The sequence below is a fragment of the Momordica charantia genome (genome assembly GCF_013281855.1).
Source record: "Momordica charantia cultivar OHB3-1 chromosome 8 unlocalized genomic scaffold, Mcharantia_2.0 BLBB01000008.1, whole genome shotgun sequence".
Classification (NCBI taxonomy): Eukaryota; Viridiplantae; Streptophyta; class Magnoliopsida; order Cucurbitales; family Cucurbitaceae; genus Momordica; species Momordica charantia.
The window spans coordinates 31,818,343-31,836,286 of NW_028275166.1; the positions used below are offsets into that span (position 1 = coordinate 31,818,343).

The window sequence follows — 17,944 nt, forward strand, 5'->3', positions numbered from 1 at the left end:
ATAGAAATATTTTTTAAAAATGATAAAATTTAGAGATATTTCTGATAATTTAGCCTTGCCCTAAATATCATATATTGATACTCGAACAATTGAACCTCTGACCTCGAAAAAAAGGAATATATGTCAATTACCGCTCAGTCATGCTCATATATTGGTAGAAGTTTTCATTTTTTTTGTGAGACAAGAAGTCTCCTAACAATTTATATTATGGAAATGTTCACACTTTTTAATGTTTTGTTTTTTTAGATAAAAAATCTAATGCAAATATGATTTTGGCTCGTTTAGATTATTCGGGTCACTTATTCAAAGTATTGTATAACAAAAAAAAAAGTAAATGATAATATCTTCATTCTTAACATTTATTTATATATTGTCTAAGTAGATTTTTATTCATAAAGAACTATTGAATGAAATAAAATCAAAATAAATAAAACTATATATAATTTTTATGGTACCTAAAAAAATAATTTTAGAATTAATAATAAATTCGGATTAGTTCAGTTCAACCTAAACGTATTTTTGGTGAACCTTTGAACCAATCCAACTGATAGAATTTTCATTTATTTGAACCCAATCCAATCCAAACAAGTTTATGACTAGGTTGATCGGTTTATTTGGGTCATTGAATTTTGTTGTACACCGCTAAAGATAATGTTTAGGGTTAAATCTTATCTTAATCCTTAAAAGGTTGATATTAGTATCATTTTAATACCCAAACTTTCAAATCATTCAACTTCCAAGTGTTGGTTTTTAATACCCAAATTTTTGGACTTCAACTTAAAACATTATTTCAGCCCTTACCTTTAATTTCTCATTAATCATTAAACAAACAGCAAAATGTATACACGGTCAATCCTGGAGTGTACATTTGATCTCTAAAGTTTTAAAAGGTACTTCTTGTCACTCGACGAACGGTTGAAAAAATAAAAACATGACTTAAAAATTTTATTTTATATAAAATGTTAACATTTTCATAATAAATTGATCGGAGACTTATCTCACAAAAAATAGAATACTTCTCGTCTCATAATATATTGTTGGCTTAAATATTAAAAAAAATACTTAACTTTGCCAATGGTCCATTATGTTATTTAAGAAATTTCAAAACTACTCTTAATTTTTTATAAACATTTTAAAAATACAGTCTTTTGAATATATACATGCGAATTAATGTTTTAATTTTACCTTAAAAATATTCTTTCTTCAATGTCAAGAGAGCTTGCTTTTATATCGTTTTTTTTCAATTTTATCCTAATTCCTTCTTAAAAACGATAGCTTTTTCCGTACTTTCTCTATTTTTTCAAACATAAGCTTCCATATTAACTGTTACGTTTTAGAAGGATGGAATTGTTTATTAAACCAATGGCAAAGTTCATGTAAAGAAAGTGGGTATCAATGTCTGAAATTGAGGCTTGAATTAAAATTTTTGATTACATTGCGATAAATTATAATTAGGGAACAAAATTATGCATATTTCATTGTATTTTAGATTATATTTGATATCAATTAAAATACATGAAATTTTTACTAATAAACAAAATATGCATGCAGAGTTTTATGAAATTTACTTGAGATTTCATTGACAGATAATACGAAAAAACATAAATTTCTACTCGAGTTGATAATTTTTAATTCATTGCCAACTTTGCTTTTTTAGGCCACAGTTCATGAGGAAAAAATAAGTAAACATGGATTATATAATAAATGTAATACTTTTCATTAATGAATCAATAAGGAATCTAATTAAATCATCGAGCTTAACGTAATTAGCATCTATTTCTAATCAAGAGAAGAGACCAATAGGTCATGAGTTCAAATCCTCTGTCCCTAATTGTTGTATTAAAAAGAAAAACCCTAACTAGATCATAAACATAAAAATAAATAAATAACCACTCAAACTAAATTTAAACAATGCAGTGTAATTTTGGGAAGATGTTGTGGATGAGCCAATATGCCATGAATTTATAAGCTTTTTGCGTCAAATGGATTCCATCCCAACTTATATGTTCATGAGGGTTTGGACAAACTGGTACACCCAGAAGTCCGCAAATCTTCATGAGGTCAAAGTTGTAGTTGCCCCCAATCCCGCAACATGATTTTTGCAAAGAAGCTTCATCAAATCCTGCTCATATTGTAAATATGGATAGGAAACATGACATTAATAATTTATAGAACAATACCAAAGATCTAAATTTTATTTTGTAAAATGTAGAATAGCATACCGAGTACAAAAGCATGGCGAATAATCCAAAGCAATGCATTATAGTAATCGCCATACACAATAACAGCATGTGGATTCTCCCTTCTCAGTACTTCAATGGCTTGCTTGATTTGATCATTGTGATAACTCGCCAAACTATTCAAACCCTTCAAACAATGAAGTTCATCATAAGCGGTTGTATTATTGGTTTGGAATCCAGTAAGATAGATAGGTAAACATCCAATTGGAAAGTTTTCAGGAACGATGACTCGAGTAGGCACCATAACTTATCACTTTCTGCAGACATCATCATAAGCAAAAAGAGGAGATTAGATTAGTAGGGAAAATCTCGATAATCCACATCACTTTTAAAAAATATATAAATATAAATTACCTCAACTGCATTCTTTATGGTTTGAACAACATCCGGTACCATATCTTTCACCTCTTGAATAGTTTTACCTTGGAACAGTGCATAATTATAATCATTCCCGCCAATCTCGCCCACCAAGAACAAAGCACTCCTTAACTTTTCGATGCAATCTATAGCATATAAATACAAAAAAAAAATCAATATGTATAATAACAAGAGAAAAAGAAACTGAAAGTATTTACGTATATAAAAATAGAAGGTTAGTGAACAATTACCTCTCTAATTTAGACAAATAGATTCAAAATGAGAGTGCATCCAACCAAGTTGATGATCGAGAGAAGAATTGGTAACTGGAGAAAAGATTTTATTGCCGAGAAGAGCCTCAAAAGACAAAGCTGTAGAACCAGCCACTGCAAAATTGACTCCGTGATTTGTCAAAGCGTCCCTATTTAGATAAGGATTCACCAATGGAAGTCCGACATCTGAAGCTGCAAAATCACCATTAATAGAAGCCTTTAATAGAAAAATTGCAATGAAAGTGAAATTAGAGAAAGAAAGAGAATATAGAAGTAGAAATAAGTTACCGAAGTAATCGAGCATGAGCAAGCCGTTGGAGCAGCGGCCAGTAGCACCATGAAAGAAGGTTTCACCGTAGGGAAGGTGAGAGAAGGTAGTATTAGGATTTTCACGGATCAGATTTCCGGTGTCGGAGATCGAGTCGCCGAGTTGGTATATTGCATCGAACATACAGGCCCTTAGTGGATGTGCGGTGGAAGGAGAAGAGAGAAGAAGAAAAAGAAGAGGAAGAAGAAGAGAGAAAGATGATGTTGTAAAGGAAATCGCCATTGCTGCAAAAGGAAGAGAATTTTGGTGTAAAGTGAATTCGCAGGGGAAATTGTGAGTGAAGAGTGGAATAATGGTGAAGCCTTATTTATAAGTTTTGATTTCTTCCAATTCCTTCGATGATAAAAGGGGTTTGAATTTGATTTTGAATTTCCTTATCCTTTTAAGATTGGGAATTCCTTCTCGTCATTTCATAAAGTATAAAGTAAAAAGATTATAATGGTTATTTTTTTAAATTACAAGAAAAATATATTTTGAAACTTCAAATATCATAATAAAATAAAGCCGTTTTAGATAATAATTATTATTCATTATGAAATTTTATAACATGGAATTTATTTAATAATACTTAAAATTAGTCTAAAATATTATTGATAGTTTTTTATTTCTTCCGATTCGTTATGGGATTAAAGGGTTTAAATTTTGATTTTTAATTTTAATTAATTTCAATTTTCTTTTCTTTCTCTATTGGGAATTCCCTTTTGCCACTACTTTAGACTTCGAAAAAAATTGTGAAGTTTGCCATTTATAAAAATTCAAAAGTCAAATTTACTTAATAGAAAAAAAATCAAAATCGAAAATAATTTGATATAATTAATTAATCAAATTTTAAATGAAAACAAAATAAAATGATTTTATTTGACCAATTAATCAATCAGAGCTCAAAGGAAGTAACATAAAATAATTTTACCTGATTAATTAAACGGTTCGATATTTTCTAAGTCGGGCTAAATAAATAAAAAATTTCTAAATAAAACAATTTTACTTTTTAATTAATTTTTTATTTGGAAAAAAGGAATCTTATTTATTCAAAATGTATCTTTTGTTTACTGATATTTAAAACGTAAAAAGAGGGAAAGTGGTTATTGATATTTTTGTTTTTATCCCGTTGAACAAATTTATTGCGACACAAAATCAACGAAAAAAAATTCAAAAAGTGAAATAAATAAAATAAAATATGTGATAAATTTAAGAGCCTACGGGAGCTATAAGGGCATATTTTAATTTTTAGTCAAATTTTTCCATGTTAACAATAAAAACAATAATTAAAACTAAAAATTATGTCCCGTACATACATTAAACTGCCACATCGAACTACATATTTAAAACAATTTTTAAAATAATAATTATGATTTTTTTAAACTTTATTTTACTTTTAATTTTAAAAAATAATAGATATAAAAAAATTTTAAAAAATAATAAGAAGGCGTATTTCCCATTCTTAGAAGGAACAGGAAATTGAAAATCAAAATTCAAACCACTATCCCATAAGGATTGGGAAGAAATCAAAACCTATAAATAAGGCTTCACTATTATTCCACTCTTCACTCACAATTCCCCCGACGAATTCCTTTTAACACAAAAATCTCTCCCTTTTGCGACAATGCCTACTTCAACTACATCATCATCCTTGTCTCTTCTTCTTCCTCTTCTTTTTCTTCTTCTCTCTCCTCCTTCCACCGCCCATCTTCTGAGGACTTGTATGTTCGATGCAATATACCAACTCGGGGACTCAATCTCCGACACTGGAAATCTCATCCGTGAAAATCCTAATACTACCTTCTCTCGCCTTCCCTATGGTGAAACCTTCTTCCATGGAGCCACTGGCCGCTGCTCTAACGGCTTACTCATGCTCGATTACTTCGGTAACTTATTTCTACTTCTATCTTCTTGTTATTTTTCTAATTTCACTTTCTATTCCAATTTTTCTAATAAAGGTTTCCGTTAATGGTGATTTTGTAGCTTTGGATACGGGACTTCCGTTGGTGAATCCTTATCTTAACAAAAATGCTTTGAAGAATCGTGGAGTGAATTTTGCAGTGGCTGGTTCTACCGCTTTGTCTTCCGAGACTCTTTTCCGCAATAAAATCTTTTCTCCAGTTACCAATTCTTCTCTCGATCGTCAGCTTGGTTGGATGCACTCTCATTTTGAATCTATTTGTCTAAATGAAAGAGGTCATTGTTTACTAACCTTCTATTTTTATATATGTAAATACTTTCATTTTTTTTTATCTCGTTATTATACATATTGATTTTTTTTGTATTTATATGCTATAGATTGCGTTGAGAAGTTAGGGAGTGCTTTGTTCTTGGTGGGCGAGATTGGCGGGAATGATTATAATTATGCTTTGTTCCAAGGTAAAACTATTCAAGAGGTGAAAGATATGGTGCCAGATGTTGTTCAAACCATAAAGAATGCAGTTGAGGTAATTTATATTTATATTTATATACTTTTTACAAGTGATGTGGATCATTGAGGCTTTCCCGACTAATCTAATCCCCTCTTTTGGTTTATGTTGATGGTTTGCAGAAAGTGATAAGTTATGGTGCTACTCGAGTCATTGTTCCTGGAAACTTTCCAATTGGATGTTTACCCATCTATCTCACCGGATTCCAAACCAATGATACAACCGCTTATGATGAACTTCATTGTTTGAAGGGTTTGAATAGTTTGGCCAGTTATCACAATGATCAAATCAAGCAAGCTATTGAAGTACTCAAAAGGGAGAATCCACATACTGTTATCGTATATGGCGACTACTATAATGCATTGCTTTGGATTCTTCGCCATGCTTTTGTGCTCGGTATACTATTCTACATTTTACAAAATAAAATTTAGATCTTAAGATTTTGTTTATTTGATATTGTTCTTCTATAAATTATTAATATTTTGTTTCTTATCCATATTTAAATGAGCAGGATTTGATGAAGCTTCTTTGCAAAAATCATGCTGTGGGATTGGAGGGAACTACAATTTTAACCTCATAAAGATTTGCGGACTTCCTGATGTACCAATTTGCCCAAATCCTCACGAACATATAAGTTGGGATGGAATCCATTTGACACAAAAAGCTTACAAATTGATGGCGTATTGGCTCATCCATGACATCTTTCCAAAATTGCACTGCATTGTTTAAATTTAGTTTGAGTGATTTTTTTTTATTTTTACTTTTTCGTAATGTTTATGATTTAGTTAGGTCTTTATTGATTCATTAATGAAATTCAAGTATTCCATTTATTATATAATCCCATGTTTACTCCCTTTTTTTTAACCTTTTTCTTTCCTTTTTTTCCGTGAACTGTGGCTTGACAAACAGAGTTGGCACTAAATTAAAAATTATCAACTCCAACCCAAAAGCTTAAATTGATGGGTTGGGTAAATTTAATTCGTTTATATGAATTCTAACAATGTTTTTTCTGATTATCTGTCAATGAAATCTTAAGTAAATTTTAGAAGACTCCACATGCACATTTTGTTTATATATATGATTTATTATTAGTAAAAGTTTCATGTACTTTTGTTAATATAAAATATAATTAAATATGCATAATTTTGTCCCCTAATAATTAATGGCAATGTAATCAATTTTTAATTCTCGTTTATCAAGCCCAAATTTCAGACATTATACTCATTTTCTTTCCATCTCTAGACAGTTTTTAAGCTAAATTACAAAAAATACCCTTAAATTTTGATATTGGTTTAAAAAACACTTCTTATTTCTGAAAATGTAGAAGAAGTTATTATTTTTAAGAGGATATTAGGGTAAAATTGAATAAAACAATATAGGTTAAAAGATACAATTAGTCCTTGTACTTTTACTAAAGAAACGATTCAGTCTCTAAACTTTAGTTTGTAATGATTTAGTCATTGTATTTTCAACGAAGTAACGATGATTTAGTTCCTGAATTTTAGTTTGTAGCGATTTAGTCGATGTAGTTTAAAAATTGTAACAATTTAGTCCTTATCATGAAAAATCTTACTAAAATTAAGCGTCCATTTTTATCCTATAACAATTTACTCTTTCTAATTTATAAACATATTTTGTTTGATTTATCAATCATATAAGAATCTTAACAAAAAAAAAATCACGATAAAGACTAAATTGTTACAAACTTTAAATTACAAGGACTAAATTGTTACATATTAAAGTTCGGAAACTAAATTATTACTAATTTGAAAGTACGGAGATTAAACCGTTACAAACTAAAGTTCAATGACTAAATAGTTACTTTAGTAAAAGTATAAGGACAAAAAGTATATTTTAACCAACAATATATAAGCAAATTCTCTTGACAATGAAGAAAGAATACTTTTAAAGTAAATTTGAAACGTTAATTGACTCGTACATATGTTTTCTCAACTGGCTGTATTTTTAAAACCTTTGTAAAAAGTTAAGGGTAGTATTGAAAATTTTTAAAGAGTATGAACAGACGAATGACAAAGTAAAATTATTTATCTTAAGCCAAACAATATATTATGAGACAAGAAATATTCCAATTTTTGTGAGACAAGTCTCCAATCAATTTATTTATTATGAAAACGACAAAAACGAGTATAGCTCAATGGTAATTGATATATTTCACCAGAGATTGCAAGTTCGAATCCCCTCCCCCAAATGTTGTACTAAAAGAAAATTATGAAAATGACACTTTATAAAACAAATTTTTAAGTCATGTTTTACATGATGAGCTTAACTATTTATTTTTGTCACCACTATAATGTATTGCTTTAGATTCTCCGACATACTTTTATATTTTGTAAGCTATTCTATATTTAAAAAATAGGACAAAATACATTTTTTGTTATTTGAGCTAGATGTTTATTTAGTTCTGAAGTTTCAAAAGGTGCACTTTTAGTCCCTAAGGCTTAGAAAATGGTTCTAAATGGTCTTAAACGGTAAGTTGACTAATAGAAGGATGATGTGGCATAGTTCACCTGGCAAATTTGAGAGGGAGTGTCATTTTTTTTATGAATTTTAAAGTATTATAACTTATTATGGCTTTTTATTGGATTATGTGGCATTCTTCCTTCTTTTTCTTATTTTTTTCTCTTTTTCACTTTCTCTCTCTTCCTTCTTTCTCTCTTTCTCCTTTCCTCTTTGTCTCTTCTTCTTCTCCGGCAATAGCTTGCCAATGCCGACCACTGGTGTCCGACGCCACTACCATTTTAGAATATACCGGCGACCACTCAGCGCCAACGAATTTTCTCTCTCTTTTCTTCTCCTTCCTCTCTTCTTCTTCATCTCCGGCATAAGTTTGCCACTGCGCTGAAAATCCACGCCTTCATTTACCCTTATTTTTACCATCATTCTTCGCACCTACATATCGTTGTTCAGATCTGAAACTGAACATTCTTTTCAGATCTTGAACCAAATTTATTTCGGATCTGAAATGACCAGAGGGTCGTCGTGGTCGCCAGTGGTTGTGGGCGTGGAGCGGTCGTCGGTATATTCTGAAACGGCAGTGGTGCCGGACACCGGTGGTCGGCGTTGATCGGCGGTAGTCAGCATCGGCAAGCTATTATTGCCGGAGGGGGAGAAGAGATGGGGAGAAAAGGAGAAAGAGCAAAGTTCAAAATGTCGAGAGACATGTGACATATCGCTGGACATGTCGATGTTTCGAGCATGTCGACATCGACATACGGAGAAATCATGTCGTCGACATGTCAAAATATCGATAAAGTGTCGATATGTCGACTCAAATGTTGACATGTATTTTTTTTCTTCTTGTTATTCTTTAATGTTATTTTATTTCATCTTCTTCTTACTCGATGTCTGTAATTTTAGTCTAAACATTCGAATTTTAATACTGTCTAATAAGATTTGGAATTTATTTTATTGATAATTTCTAATCCAATTTAGTCTTTACTTACACAATTGAAGAATATATGTGAAATATTGACATATATAAATATTGAAATAATCTTAGAATTTTTAAAAAATAAAATATTATTAAATACAAATAGTAGTGAAACATGAACTAGAATAGATAACTTAATTAATACCAAAAAGATGATCTCGGATAATCTAGTGCACCATCTTGATAACTTTGATATAAATTACAATAGTTCTCCTCAGTAATCCTAGACTGAAAGTTTTGAAGATAATTGCTCAAATGAGTAGAATACGAAGAACATGTGGATCTCATTGGTAGATAATTTGGGAAAATGACACAATCAAGGTGTTTGAAAATTGTGTAAATTTAATTGGAAAATTGAATTGATGATTGATTTGAAAATATGTTTGAAAAATGTGTAAATTCAAATTTGAAAAGAGAGGTAGGTAAAAAGTAAACAATTAATTAGAATTTAGAAATGTGTTTGAAAACCAAGTCGGTAATTATCTCATCTCCAAATGAATCCTAGTCAAATGTTTACAATTAAAGTTTACTTTACATATTCAAATAATTTTCATCAATCTTCATTAAAGGAAAAAATCTTTTTTCGATATTTCCATCGACATTGACATTTTCATAAGTAAAATGGTCATATTGTTACATTTAATGGTTAAATGTGATCAATTATAGCCTAATTAAGCTACAATTCAACTTTTATTTGCTAATTCAAAAACTTTTCATCAATTTCCACGATTTCCATTATTTTTCCCGAAATATCCATCGACATCGACATGTTCATCGACATGTCCGTAAAATAGGGACTTCGATATTTTCATGGACATCGACATTTTGAACCTTGAAAAAGAGGGAGTTAAAAGAGAAAAAAAAGAAGAAAAAGAAGAGAAAATGCACATAATCCAATAAAAACCACATAAATTATAATAATTTAAAATACAAAATGACACTTGATTTAAAATTTGCCATGTCAGCTATGTCATACCATCACTGTGTTAGTTCAATTTACCTCAAGGACCATTTAGAACCATTTTCTAAATCTTAGGGAGAACCATTTTCTAAACCTTAGGAATAAAAGTACACCTCTTGAAACTTCAAGACTAAATAAACATTTAGTTCAAACAGAACGAAAAAATGTGTTTTACCTTAAAAAATAATTTAAATTGTAAGATTGTTGTTTCGTATTATCTTTGATTAACAAAATATTAAATTTCTCAATTATTAGTATTGTTGCTTGCCATATTTACACCGGATTTGATAGAGCTTATTTGCAAAAACCATGTGGTAGAATTCATTGATAAAAGAAGAGACTTTACATGAGTTTATAATAAACATAGGCTACTCCTCTTATCGGTTTTGAGATGGAATCCCATGAATATTAATATGGTATCAGAGCCCAAAACTCAAACGAGAATCTGATCCAAAAAATGGGATCCAGCCAAGATCGATGAGTCAAAAGAGCCATGATCTTGAAAGGGCATGTTAAGGAGACATGAGCTACTCCTCTCGTTGTCAATTGGTTTCGAGATGGAATCCCATGATTATTAATATGGTATAACTACAATTTTAACCTCGTGAAATTGGGCAGACTTCCTGAAATACCAGTTTGACCGAATAATAATAAGTATATTAGTCGGGATGAAGCGGCCTCTTTGACGTAAAAGACTTACATGACATTTTTTTCTCTCTCTCCAATATTGCATTGTATAAATTTTGTAATTTTGTTATTTTTTAATGGTTTATATTTACACAATTTGTTACCTTATTAATTATATATTAATACAATTCGAGTACTATTACCTATCATCTGTTTATGTTCATGCTACATTAAAAATGACTAACTGAATAATCATATAATAATGACGTTATAAATCTTTCAAAGCTTAGATATTTAATTTTAAACAAATATAGGAACTAAAAATGAAAAAGAATACAATCGTTTTAAAAAAAAAATTCAATCAACAAAATTAATTTGATTAATTTATAGTTGATTTACCAACAACAGTATAAATCAGAGGTAATTGTCACTCATTTGTTCCTATTCTCAATTTGTTGTATTATAAAAGATTTATGTTTTATTTCCGTCTCTATATTTGAGGAACTAAGTCAATGGAGATTTTTAGTCATGAAATTTTGAAATGAACATTTTTAATCTTTTCTTGGAAATAAGACATTTTAAGTCTCTAAAATTTTAAAAAATAGTTCAATCAACGGAAAGATATATTGAAAGATAGTTGGATCAAAATAAAGAAAATAGTTTGGTTTTCACACATGAAAAAGAGAGTCTTGGAATTATTGCTGACAATCACTCTTTTGAGGATTAAAAGAGAGGACCGGCATTCTAGATTCTACCATGTCTACTTTTTCTTTATAATGTTAATAGATATCGAAATGAACTAGTGATAGTAATTTAAATTTAAGTAAAATAAGGCTATTTTTAAAAACAATTAGCAAAGTTCATGGATTTTTTTATTTATTTAACCTTCATGATAATTTAGATAAAGTGAATTGAAAATTTGGAGGCGAAATTTTTAATTAAAGTAATAAATAATATATATTAACAAACTATGTGGAGTCTTTGAAATTTACTTGAGAAAATCTGAAATAAATGTCAGTCATTGCCAACTCTATTTCTTTGGGCCACAGTTCAATTGATTTTAACACAACATTCTGAAAAAGTAAAAAAGAAAAACAAAATCACAACAACTAAATTTAAACAATGCATTGCAATTTTGGGAACATTTCGGGGATGAGCCAATAAGCCATGAATTTGTAAGCCTTTTCCGTCAAATGGATTCCATCCCAACTTATACGTTCATCAGGGTTTGGGCAAACTGGTACACCAGGAAGTCCGCACATCTCCACGAGGTTAAAGTTGTAGTCGCCCCCAATCCCGCAACATGACTTTTGCAAAGAAGCTCCATCAAACCCTGCTCATATAAATATAGATAGCAAACAAAGCATTAATAACTTATATAGAAGAACAATGCCAAACAAACAAAGTCTTAAGATCTGAATTTATTAGGTAAAATGTAAGAATAGCATACCGAGCAAAGATGCATCGCGAAGAATCCAAAGAAATGCATTATAGTAGTCTCCATATACAATAATAGTATGTGGATTCTCCTTTCTCAATACGTCAATGGCTTGCTTGATTTGATCATTGTGATAACTTGCCAAACTATTCAAACTCTTTAAACAATGAAGTTCATCATAAGCGGTAGTATCATTGGTTTGGAATTCAGTGAGATAGATGGGTAAACACCCAATTGGAAAGTTTCCGGGAACAATGACTCGAGTAGCACCATAACTAATCACTTTCTGCAAACATCATCATAAAAAAAAAAGGGATTAGAATATTAATTAGTAGGAAAAATCTCAATCCACACCCCTTGTGAAAAGTATCTAACTATAAATTACCTCAACCGCATTCTTTATGGTTTGAACAACATCTGGTACCATATCTTTCGCCTCTGATATAGTTTTGCCTTGGAATAGTGCATAATTGTAGTCGTTCCCGCCAATCTCGCCCACCAAAAATAAAGCACTCCCTAACTTCTCGTTGCAATCTGTAACATATAAATGTAAAAATTAAAAAAAAAAGTCAATATTACAATGAGAGAAAAAAATTGAAAATATTATACCTAAAAATAGAAGGTTGGTGAATAATTACCTCTTTCATTAAGATAGATGGAGTTAAAATGAGAGAACATCCAATCAAGTTGATGATCGAGAGAAGAATTGGTAACGGGAGACAAGATTTTATTGCGAAGAAGAGCTTCGGAAGACAAAGCTGTAGAACCAGCCACTGCAAAATTCACTCCATGATCCGTCAAACCATCCTTGTTAAGATAAGGATTCACCGATGGAAGCCCCGCGGCCAAAGCTGCATAATCACCATTAACGTAAGTTTTTATGAGAAAAGTTGCAAAGAAAGTGAAATTAGAGAAATAAAAAGAAGAAGAAAAAGTAGAAATAGGTTACCAAAGTAATCGAGCATGAGTAGGCCGTTGGAGCAGCGACCAGTGTCACCATGGAATAAGGATTCACCATAGAGAGGGTGAGAGAAGGGAGTGTTAGGATTTTCTCGAATCAAATTTCCGGTGTCGGAGATTGAGTCGCCGAGTTGATATATTGCATCGAACATACAGGCCCTTAGTGGATGGGCAGCGGAAGGAGAAGAGAGAAGAAGAAAAAGAAGAGGAAGAAGAAGAGAGAAAGATGATGTTGTAGATGAAGTCGCCATTGCTGCAAAAGGGAGAGAATTTTGGTGTAAAGTGAATTCGTAGGGTTAATTTCGAGTGAAGAGTGGAATAATGGTGAGGCCTTATTTATAGATTCTGATTTCTTCCCATTCCTTTTGGGATAAAAGGATTTTTTATTTAATTTTGAATTTCCTTTATCCTCTTAAGATTCGGAATTCCTTCTCATTAATTTTTAAATTTAAAAGTAAAATAAAGTAAAAATCCAAAAATCAAAATGATTGTTTTTTAAGTTACAAGAAAAACGCATTTTGAAACTTCAAATGTCATAATAAAATAAAGCCGCTTTGCTGAATAATGACTATTCATTATGTTATAACATTTATTTTTTTACTAATACTTAAAATTAGTCTAAAATATTATTTATTAAAAAAAAGTAAAATATTATTTATAGGTTTGATTCTTCCGATTTCTAGTGGGATAAAAGAGTTTGAATTTTGATTTTAAATTTTAATTTTGAACTTCTTTATGTGTGTATGAATGAAAATTCTCTTTGGACTTCAAAATAAGTCGGACAATTTATGGAAACACAAAAGTCAAAAGGAAATAATTAGGTTTAATTAATAGAAAAGATCAAATGATCAAAATGGAAAATAATTCAATTTAATTAATTAATCAAATTTCAGTCGAAAACAAAATAATATGATTTTATTTGACCAATTAAACAATCAAAGTTGAAAAGGAAATAACATAAAATGATTTTAATTGATTATTTAAATTGTTCGGGCTAAATTAATTAAACTTTTCAAAATAAGGAAAAAGATTAATTAAAAAATATTTTATTTAAATAAAAAAAAAGAATCTTATTTATTCAAATTGTATTTTTTGTTTACTGATATTTAAAACGTAAAAATAGGGAAAGTGGTTAATTGATATTTTTGTTTTTTCCCCGTTGAACAAATTTATTGCGACGCAAAATCAATGAAACATAGTGAAAAGTGAAATAAATAAAATAAAATATGTGATAAATTTAAGTGCCTACAAGAGTTAAGATAAGAATATTTTAATTTTTAATCCAACTTTTCCATGTCAGTAATAAAAAACAATAATTTAAATTAAAAATTATGTCTCATATATTGCACATAAAAATGTCACATCCAACTACGTGGACTATTTAAAACAATTTTAAAAATATTAGAAATTAAATTGTTAGATTCTGAAATCGAATAAACTAAATAGACTTCTTACTAAAATCTAAGACTAACAGTATAATTTTTCCAAAAGTTTAATAATATTTTAGACTAATTCAAGTATTATAAAAAAAAATACATGTTAAAAAATTTCATAACAAATAATATTAAACTGTAAATGTATACTTTGTTGGCGTAGAAGTGTACAATAAAGAATTAACTTTTTTACACAATTTTTTAAATTCTAAATATTTTAAAATTCAAGATTCTGGATATTCTTAAATTTAATATAATAATATTCTTAAAATAAATTTAATATAATTAGAGGTAATAATATATTAAGGCCTTTGGTTCCAGGTTAAATCTAATAGCTTTATTTTATTATGATATTTGAAATCTCAAAATGTGTTTCTCTTTTAAAAATAATCATTATAATAATTTTACTTTATTTTATTTTTAATTTTAAAAAATAATGGGAAGGAATTCCCAATTTTAAAAGGATAAGGAAATTGAAAATTAAATTCAAAATCCTTTTATCCCAAAATGAATGGGAAGAAATCAGAATCTATAAATAAGGCCTCACCATTATTCCACTCTTCACTCACAATTTCCCATACGAATTCACTTTACACCAAAATTCTCTTCCTTTTGCAGCAATGGCGATTTCCTTTACAACATCATTTTTCTCTCTTCTTCTTCCTCCTCTTCTTTTTCTTCTTCTCTCTTCCCCTTCCACCGCACATCCACTAAGAGCTTGTATGTTCGACGCAATATACCAACTCGGCGACTCGATCTCCGACACCGGAAATCTGATCCGTGAAAATCCTAATACTACCTTCTCTCACCTTCCCTATGGTGAAACCTTCTTTCATGGTGCTACTGGTCGCTGCTCCAATGGCTTACTCATGCTCGATTACTTCGGTAACTTATTTCTACTTCTATCTTCTCATTCTTTCTCTAATTTCACTTTCATTGCAATTTTTCTAATAAAGGCTTCTGTTAATGGTGATTTTGCAGCTTTAGATGCGGGACTTCCATTGGTGAATCCTTATCTAAATAGGGACGCTTTGACAAATCACGGAGTCAATTTTGCAGTGGCTGGTTCTACAGCTTTGTCTTTCGAGGCTCTTCTCCGCAATAAAATCTTTTCTCCAGTTACCAATTCTTCTCTCGATCATCAACTTAGTTGGATGCACTCTCATTTTAACTCTATTTGTCTGAATGAAAGAGGTAATTGTTCACTAACCTTATATTGTTATATATGTAAATACTTTCAGTTTCTTTTTCTATACATATTATTTTTTTTTGTATTTATATGCTATAGATTGCATCGAAAAGTTAAGGAGTGCTTTGTTCTTGGTGGGCGAGATTGGCGGGAATGATTATAATTATGCATTGTTCCAAGGTAAAACTATTCAAGAGGTGAAAGATATGGTACCGGATATTGTTCAAACCATAAAGAATGCAGTTGAGGTAATTTATATTTATATATTTTTCAAAAGTGATGTGGATTATCGAGATTTTCCCTACTAATCTAATCTCCTCTTTTTGCTTATGATGATGTGTGCAGAAAGTGATCAGTTATGGTGCTACTCGAGTCATCGTTCCTGGAAACTTTCCAATTGGATGTTTACCTATCTATCTTACTGGATTCCAAACCAATGATGCATCTGCTTACGATGAACTTCAATGCTTAAAGGGTTTGAATAGTTTGGCAAGTTATCACAACGATCAAATCAAGCAAGCCATTGAAGTACTGGGAAGGGAGAATCCACATACTGTTATCGTATATGGCGACTACTATAATGCATTGCTTTGGATTCTTCGCCATGCTTTTGTGCTCGGTATGCTATTCTACATTTTACAAAATAAAATTTAGATCTTAATTAAGATTTTGTTTATTTGGTATTGTTCTTCTATAAATTATTAATATTTTGTTTCCTATCCATATTTATATGAGCAGGATTTGATGAAGCTTCTTTGCAAAAATCATGTTGCGGGATTGGGGGCAACTACAACTTTGACCTCATGAAGATTTGCGGACTTCCTGGTGTACCAGTTTGCCCAAACCCTCATGAACATATAAGTTGGGACGGAATCCATTTGACGGAAAAAGCTTACAAATTCATGGCATATTGGATCATCCACGACATCTTCCCAAAATTGCACTGCATTTTTTAAATTTAGTTTGAGTTGTTTATTTCAATTTTTATTATTTTTTTATGTTTTAGTTTAGTTAGGTCCTTATTATTATTTTTTTCGATGATAATGTTCATTTGACGGAAAAAGCTTACAAATCCCATGTTTACTTTTTTTTTCTTTCTTTTTAACCTTTTCTTTCATATTTTTCATGTACTGTGGCCTAAAAAAAGGGAGTTGGCAGTAAACTAAAAATTATCCACTCGAATAGAAATTTATGTTTTTTCGCATTATTTGTCAATGAAATCACAAGTAAATTTCAGAAGTCTCCACATGCACATTTTGTTTATAAAAATTTCATGTACTTTAATTAATATTAAATATAATCTAAAATATAATTAAATATGCATAATTTTGTCCCCTAATAATTAACGGCAATATAATCAAAGTTTTTAATTCAATTTATCAAGCCGAAATTTTTGATACTCACTTTCTTTTCATCTCACCAAACAATATAGGTTAAATTACAAAAAATACTCGTGAATTTTGTCATTGGTTTAAAAAATACTTCTATACTTGCAAAACGTAATAGTTAATGTGGAAGCTTACGTAGATTAAGTTTGAAAAAAGAGAGAAAATGTGGAATAAATTATCGTTTTTAAGAATATTTTTAGGTTAAAATTGAACGTTAACGGATATTTTCAAAACGTTTATGAAAAGTTGAGGGTAGTATTGAATTTTTTGAAAGAATATGATCAACCATTGGTAAAGTGAAAGTATTTTTTGTAACTAAGCCAACAACGTTAAAACAAATCTTTGTAAAATCTTTCAAAGCTTAGATATTTCATTTAAAACAAATATAGGGACTAAAAATGAAAAAGAATACAATCATTCAACAAAGTTAATTCCATTAATTTATACTCGATTTTGTTTCAGTCTCTATTATTTAATTAAATTCTCCAAAATTCTTTTAAATAAATTTTAGATTAAGAAACACATTTACTCCTTACGTTTTTACATAATACGAAGATTAAATCGTTACAAATTGAAAAGTATAAAGTTATAAACTAAATCATTACTTTAGTGAAAGTATAAGGACACTCAATTTGTGTATAATCCCCCATTCTTTCTCATAGAAAGATGTAGAAAATCTGTCCCTCAAGAAAATATCCGATGAATTTGCGACATTTCAGCACCAATGGACATACCAAAATCAATCCTTCATCCAATTCTTGAGCAAAGACCAAGGAATGTCTCGACTCTTTCCATATCAAGATCCACCATTAAATCTGAAGGTTTCATCTTTTGTTGAAAGGAGATAATGAAACCTCGAAGATAAAAAGAAAAGAAAAAAAAGCAAAAGCTC

General features: G+C 29.9%; 3 protein-coding genes and 1 pseudogene across 3 annotated transcripts; 2 read left to right on the top strand and 2 right to left on the bottom strand.

Annotated features, from left to right (window-relative positions):
- Positions 1 to 1,904: 1,904 nt before the first annotated feature.
- Positions 1,905 to 3,419, bottom strand: LOC148209923 (GDSL esterase/lipase At5g03980-like; annotated as a pseudogene).
- A 1,381-nt stretch (positions 3,420 to 4,800) lies between these two features.
- LOC148209924 (GDSL esterase/lipase At5g03980-like) lies at positions 4,801 to 6,334 on the top strand. The gene is made up of 5 exons (XM_088127029.1): positions 4,801 to 5,062; positions 5,160 to 5,372; positions 5,475 to 5,623; positions 5,728 to 6,001; positions 6,117 to 6,334. The coding sequence occupies exons 1-5, from the start codon at positions 4,801 to 4,803 to the stop codon at positions 6,332 to 6,334; spliced, it is 1,116 nt and encodes a 371-aa protein (XP_087983155.1).
- Positions 6,335 to 11,692: 5,358 nt separating this feature from the next.
- Positions 11,693 to 13,392, bottom strand: LOC111018809 (GDSL esterase/lipase At5g03980). Its single transcript, XM_022295058.2, has 5 exons — positions 13,032 to 13,392; positions 12,721 to 12,933; positions 12,468 to 12,616; positions 12,095 to 12,368; positions 11,693 to 11,977 (listed from the first exon to the last, which is right to left on the bottom strand). Exons 1-5 carry the CDS (start codon positions 13,291 to 13,293, stop codon positions 11,760 to 11,762), a joined length of 1,116 nt encoding a protein of 371 aa, XP_022150750.2. The 5' UTR covers positions 13,294 to 13,392; the 3' UTR covers positions 11,693 to 11,759.
- A 1,703-nt stretch (positions 13,393 to 15,095) lies between these two features.
- On the top strand, positions 15,096 to 16,620 carry LOC111018810 (acetylajmalan esterase 2-like). Its single transcript, XM_022295059.2, has 5 exons — positions 15,096 to 15,360; positions 15,457 to 15,669; positions 15,764 to 15,912; positions 16,010 to 16,283; positions 16,403 to 16,620. The coding sequence occupies exons 1-5, from the start codon at positions 15,096 to 15,098 to the stop codon at positions 16,618 to 16,620; spliced, it is 1,119 nt and encodes a 372-aa protein (XP_022150751.2).
- The last annotated feature ends 1,324 nt before the right edge of the window (positions 16,621 to 17,944 follow it).

Excerpts from the sequence above, each read along its gene's own strand:
- LOC148209924 (XM_088127029.1), top strand. The coding sequence starts at position 4,801 with ATGCCTACTTCAACTACATCATCATCCTTGTCTCTTCTTCTTCCTCTT. Across the intron at positions 5,373-5,474 it reads TATTTGTCTAAATGAAAGAG|ATTGCGTTGAGAAGTTAGGG; the intron begins GTCATTGTTTAC and ends TATATGCTATAG. Across the intron at positions 6,002-6,116 it reads TCGCCATGCTTTTGTGCTCG|GATTTGATGAAGCTTCTTTG; the intron begins GTATACTATTCT and ends TTAAATGAGCAG.
- LOC111018809 (XM_022295058.2), bottom strand. The coding sequence starts at position 13,293 with ATGGCGACTTCATCTACAACATCATCTTTCTCTCTTCTTCTTCCTCTT. Across the intron at positions 12,934-13,031 it reads ACTCATGCTCGATTACTTTG|CTTTGGCCGCGGGGCTTCCA; the intron begins GTAACCTATTTC and ends GTGATTATGCAG. Across the intron at positions 11,978-12,094 it reads TCGCGATGCATCTTTGCTCG|GGTTTGATGGAGCTTCTTTG; the intron begins GTATGCTATTCT and ends TTATATGAGCAG.
- LOC111018810 (XM_022295059.2), top strand. The coding sequence starts at position 15,096 with ATGGCGATTTCCTTTACAACATCATTTTTCTCTCTTCTTCTTCCTCCT. Across the intron at positions 15,361-15,456 it reads ACTCATGCTCGATTACTTCG|CTTTAGATGCGGGACTTCCA; the intron begins GTAACTTATTTC and ends GTGATTTTGCAG. Across the intron at positions 16,284-16,402 it reads TCGCCATGCTTTTGTGCTCG|GATTTGATGAAGCTTCTTTG; the intron begins GTATGCTATTCT and ends TTATATGAGCAG.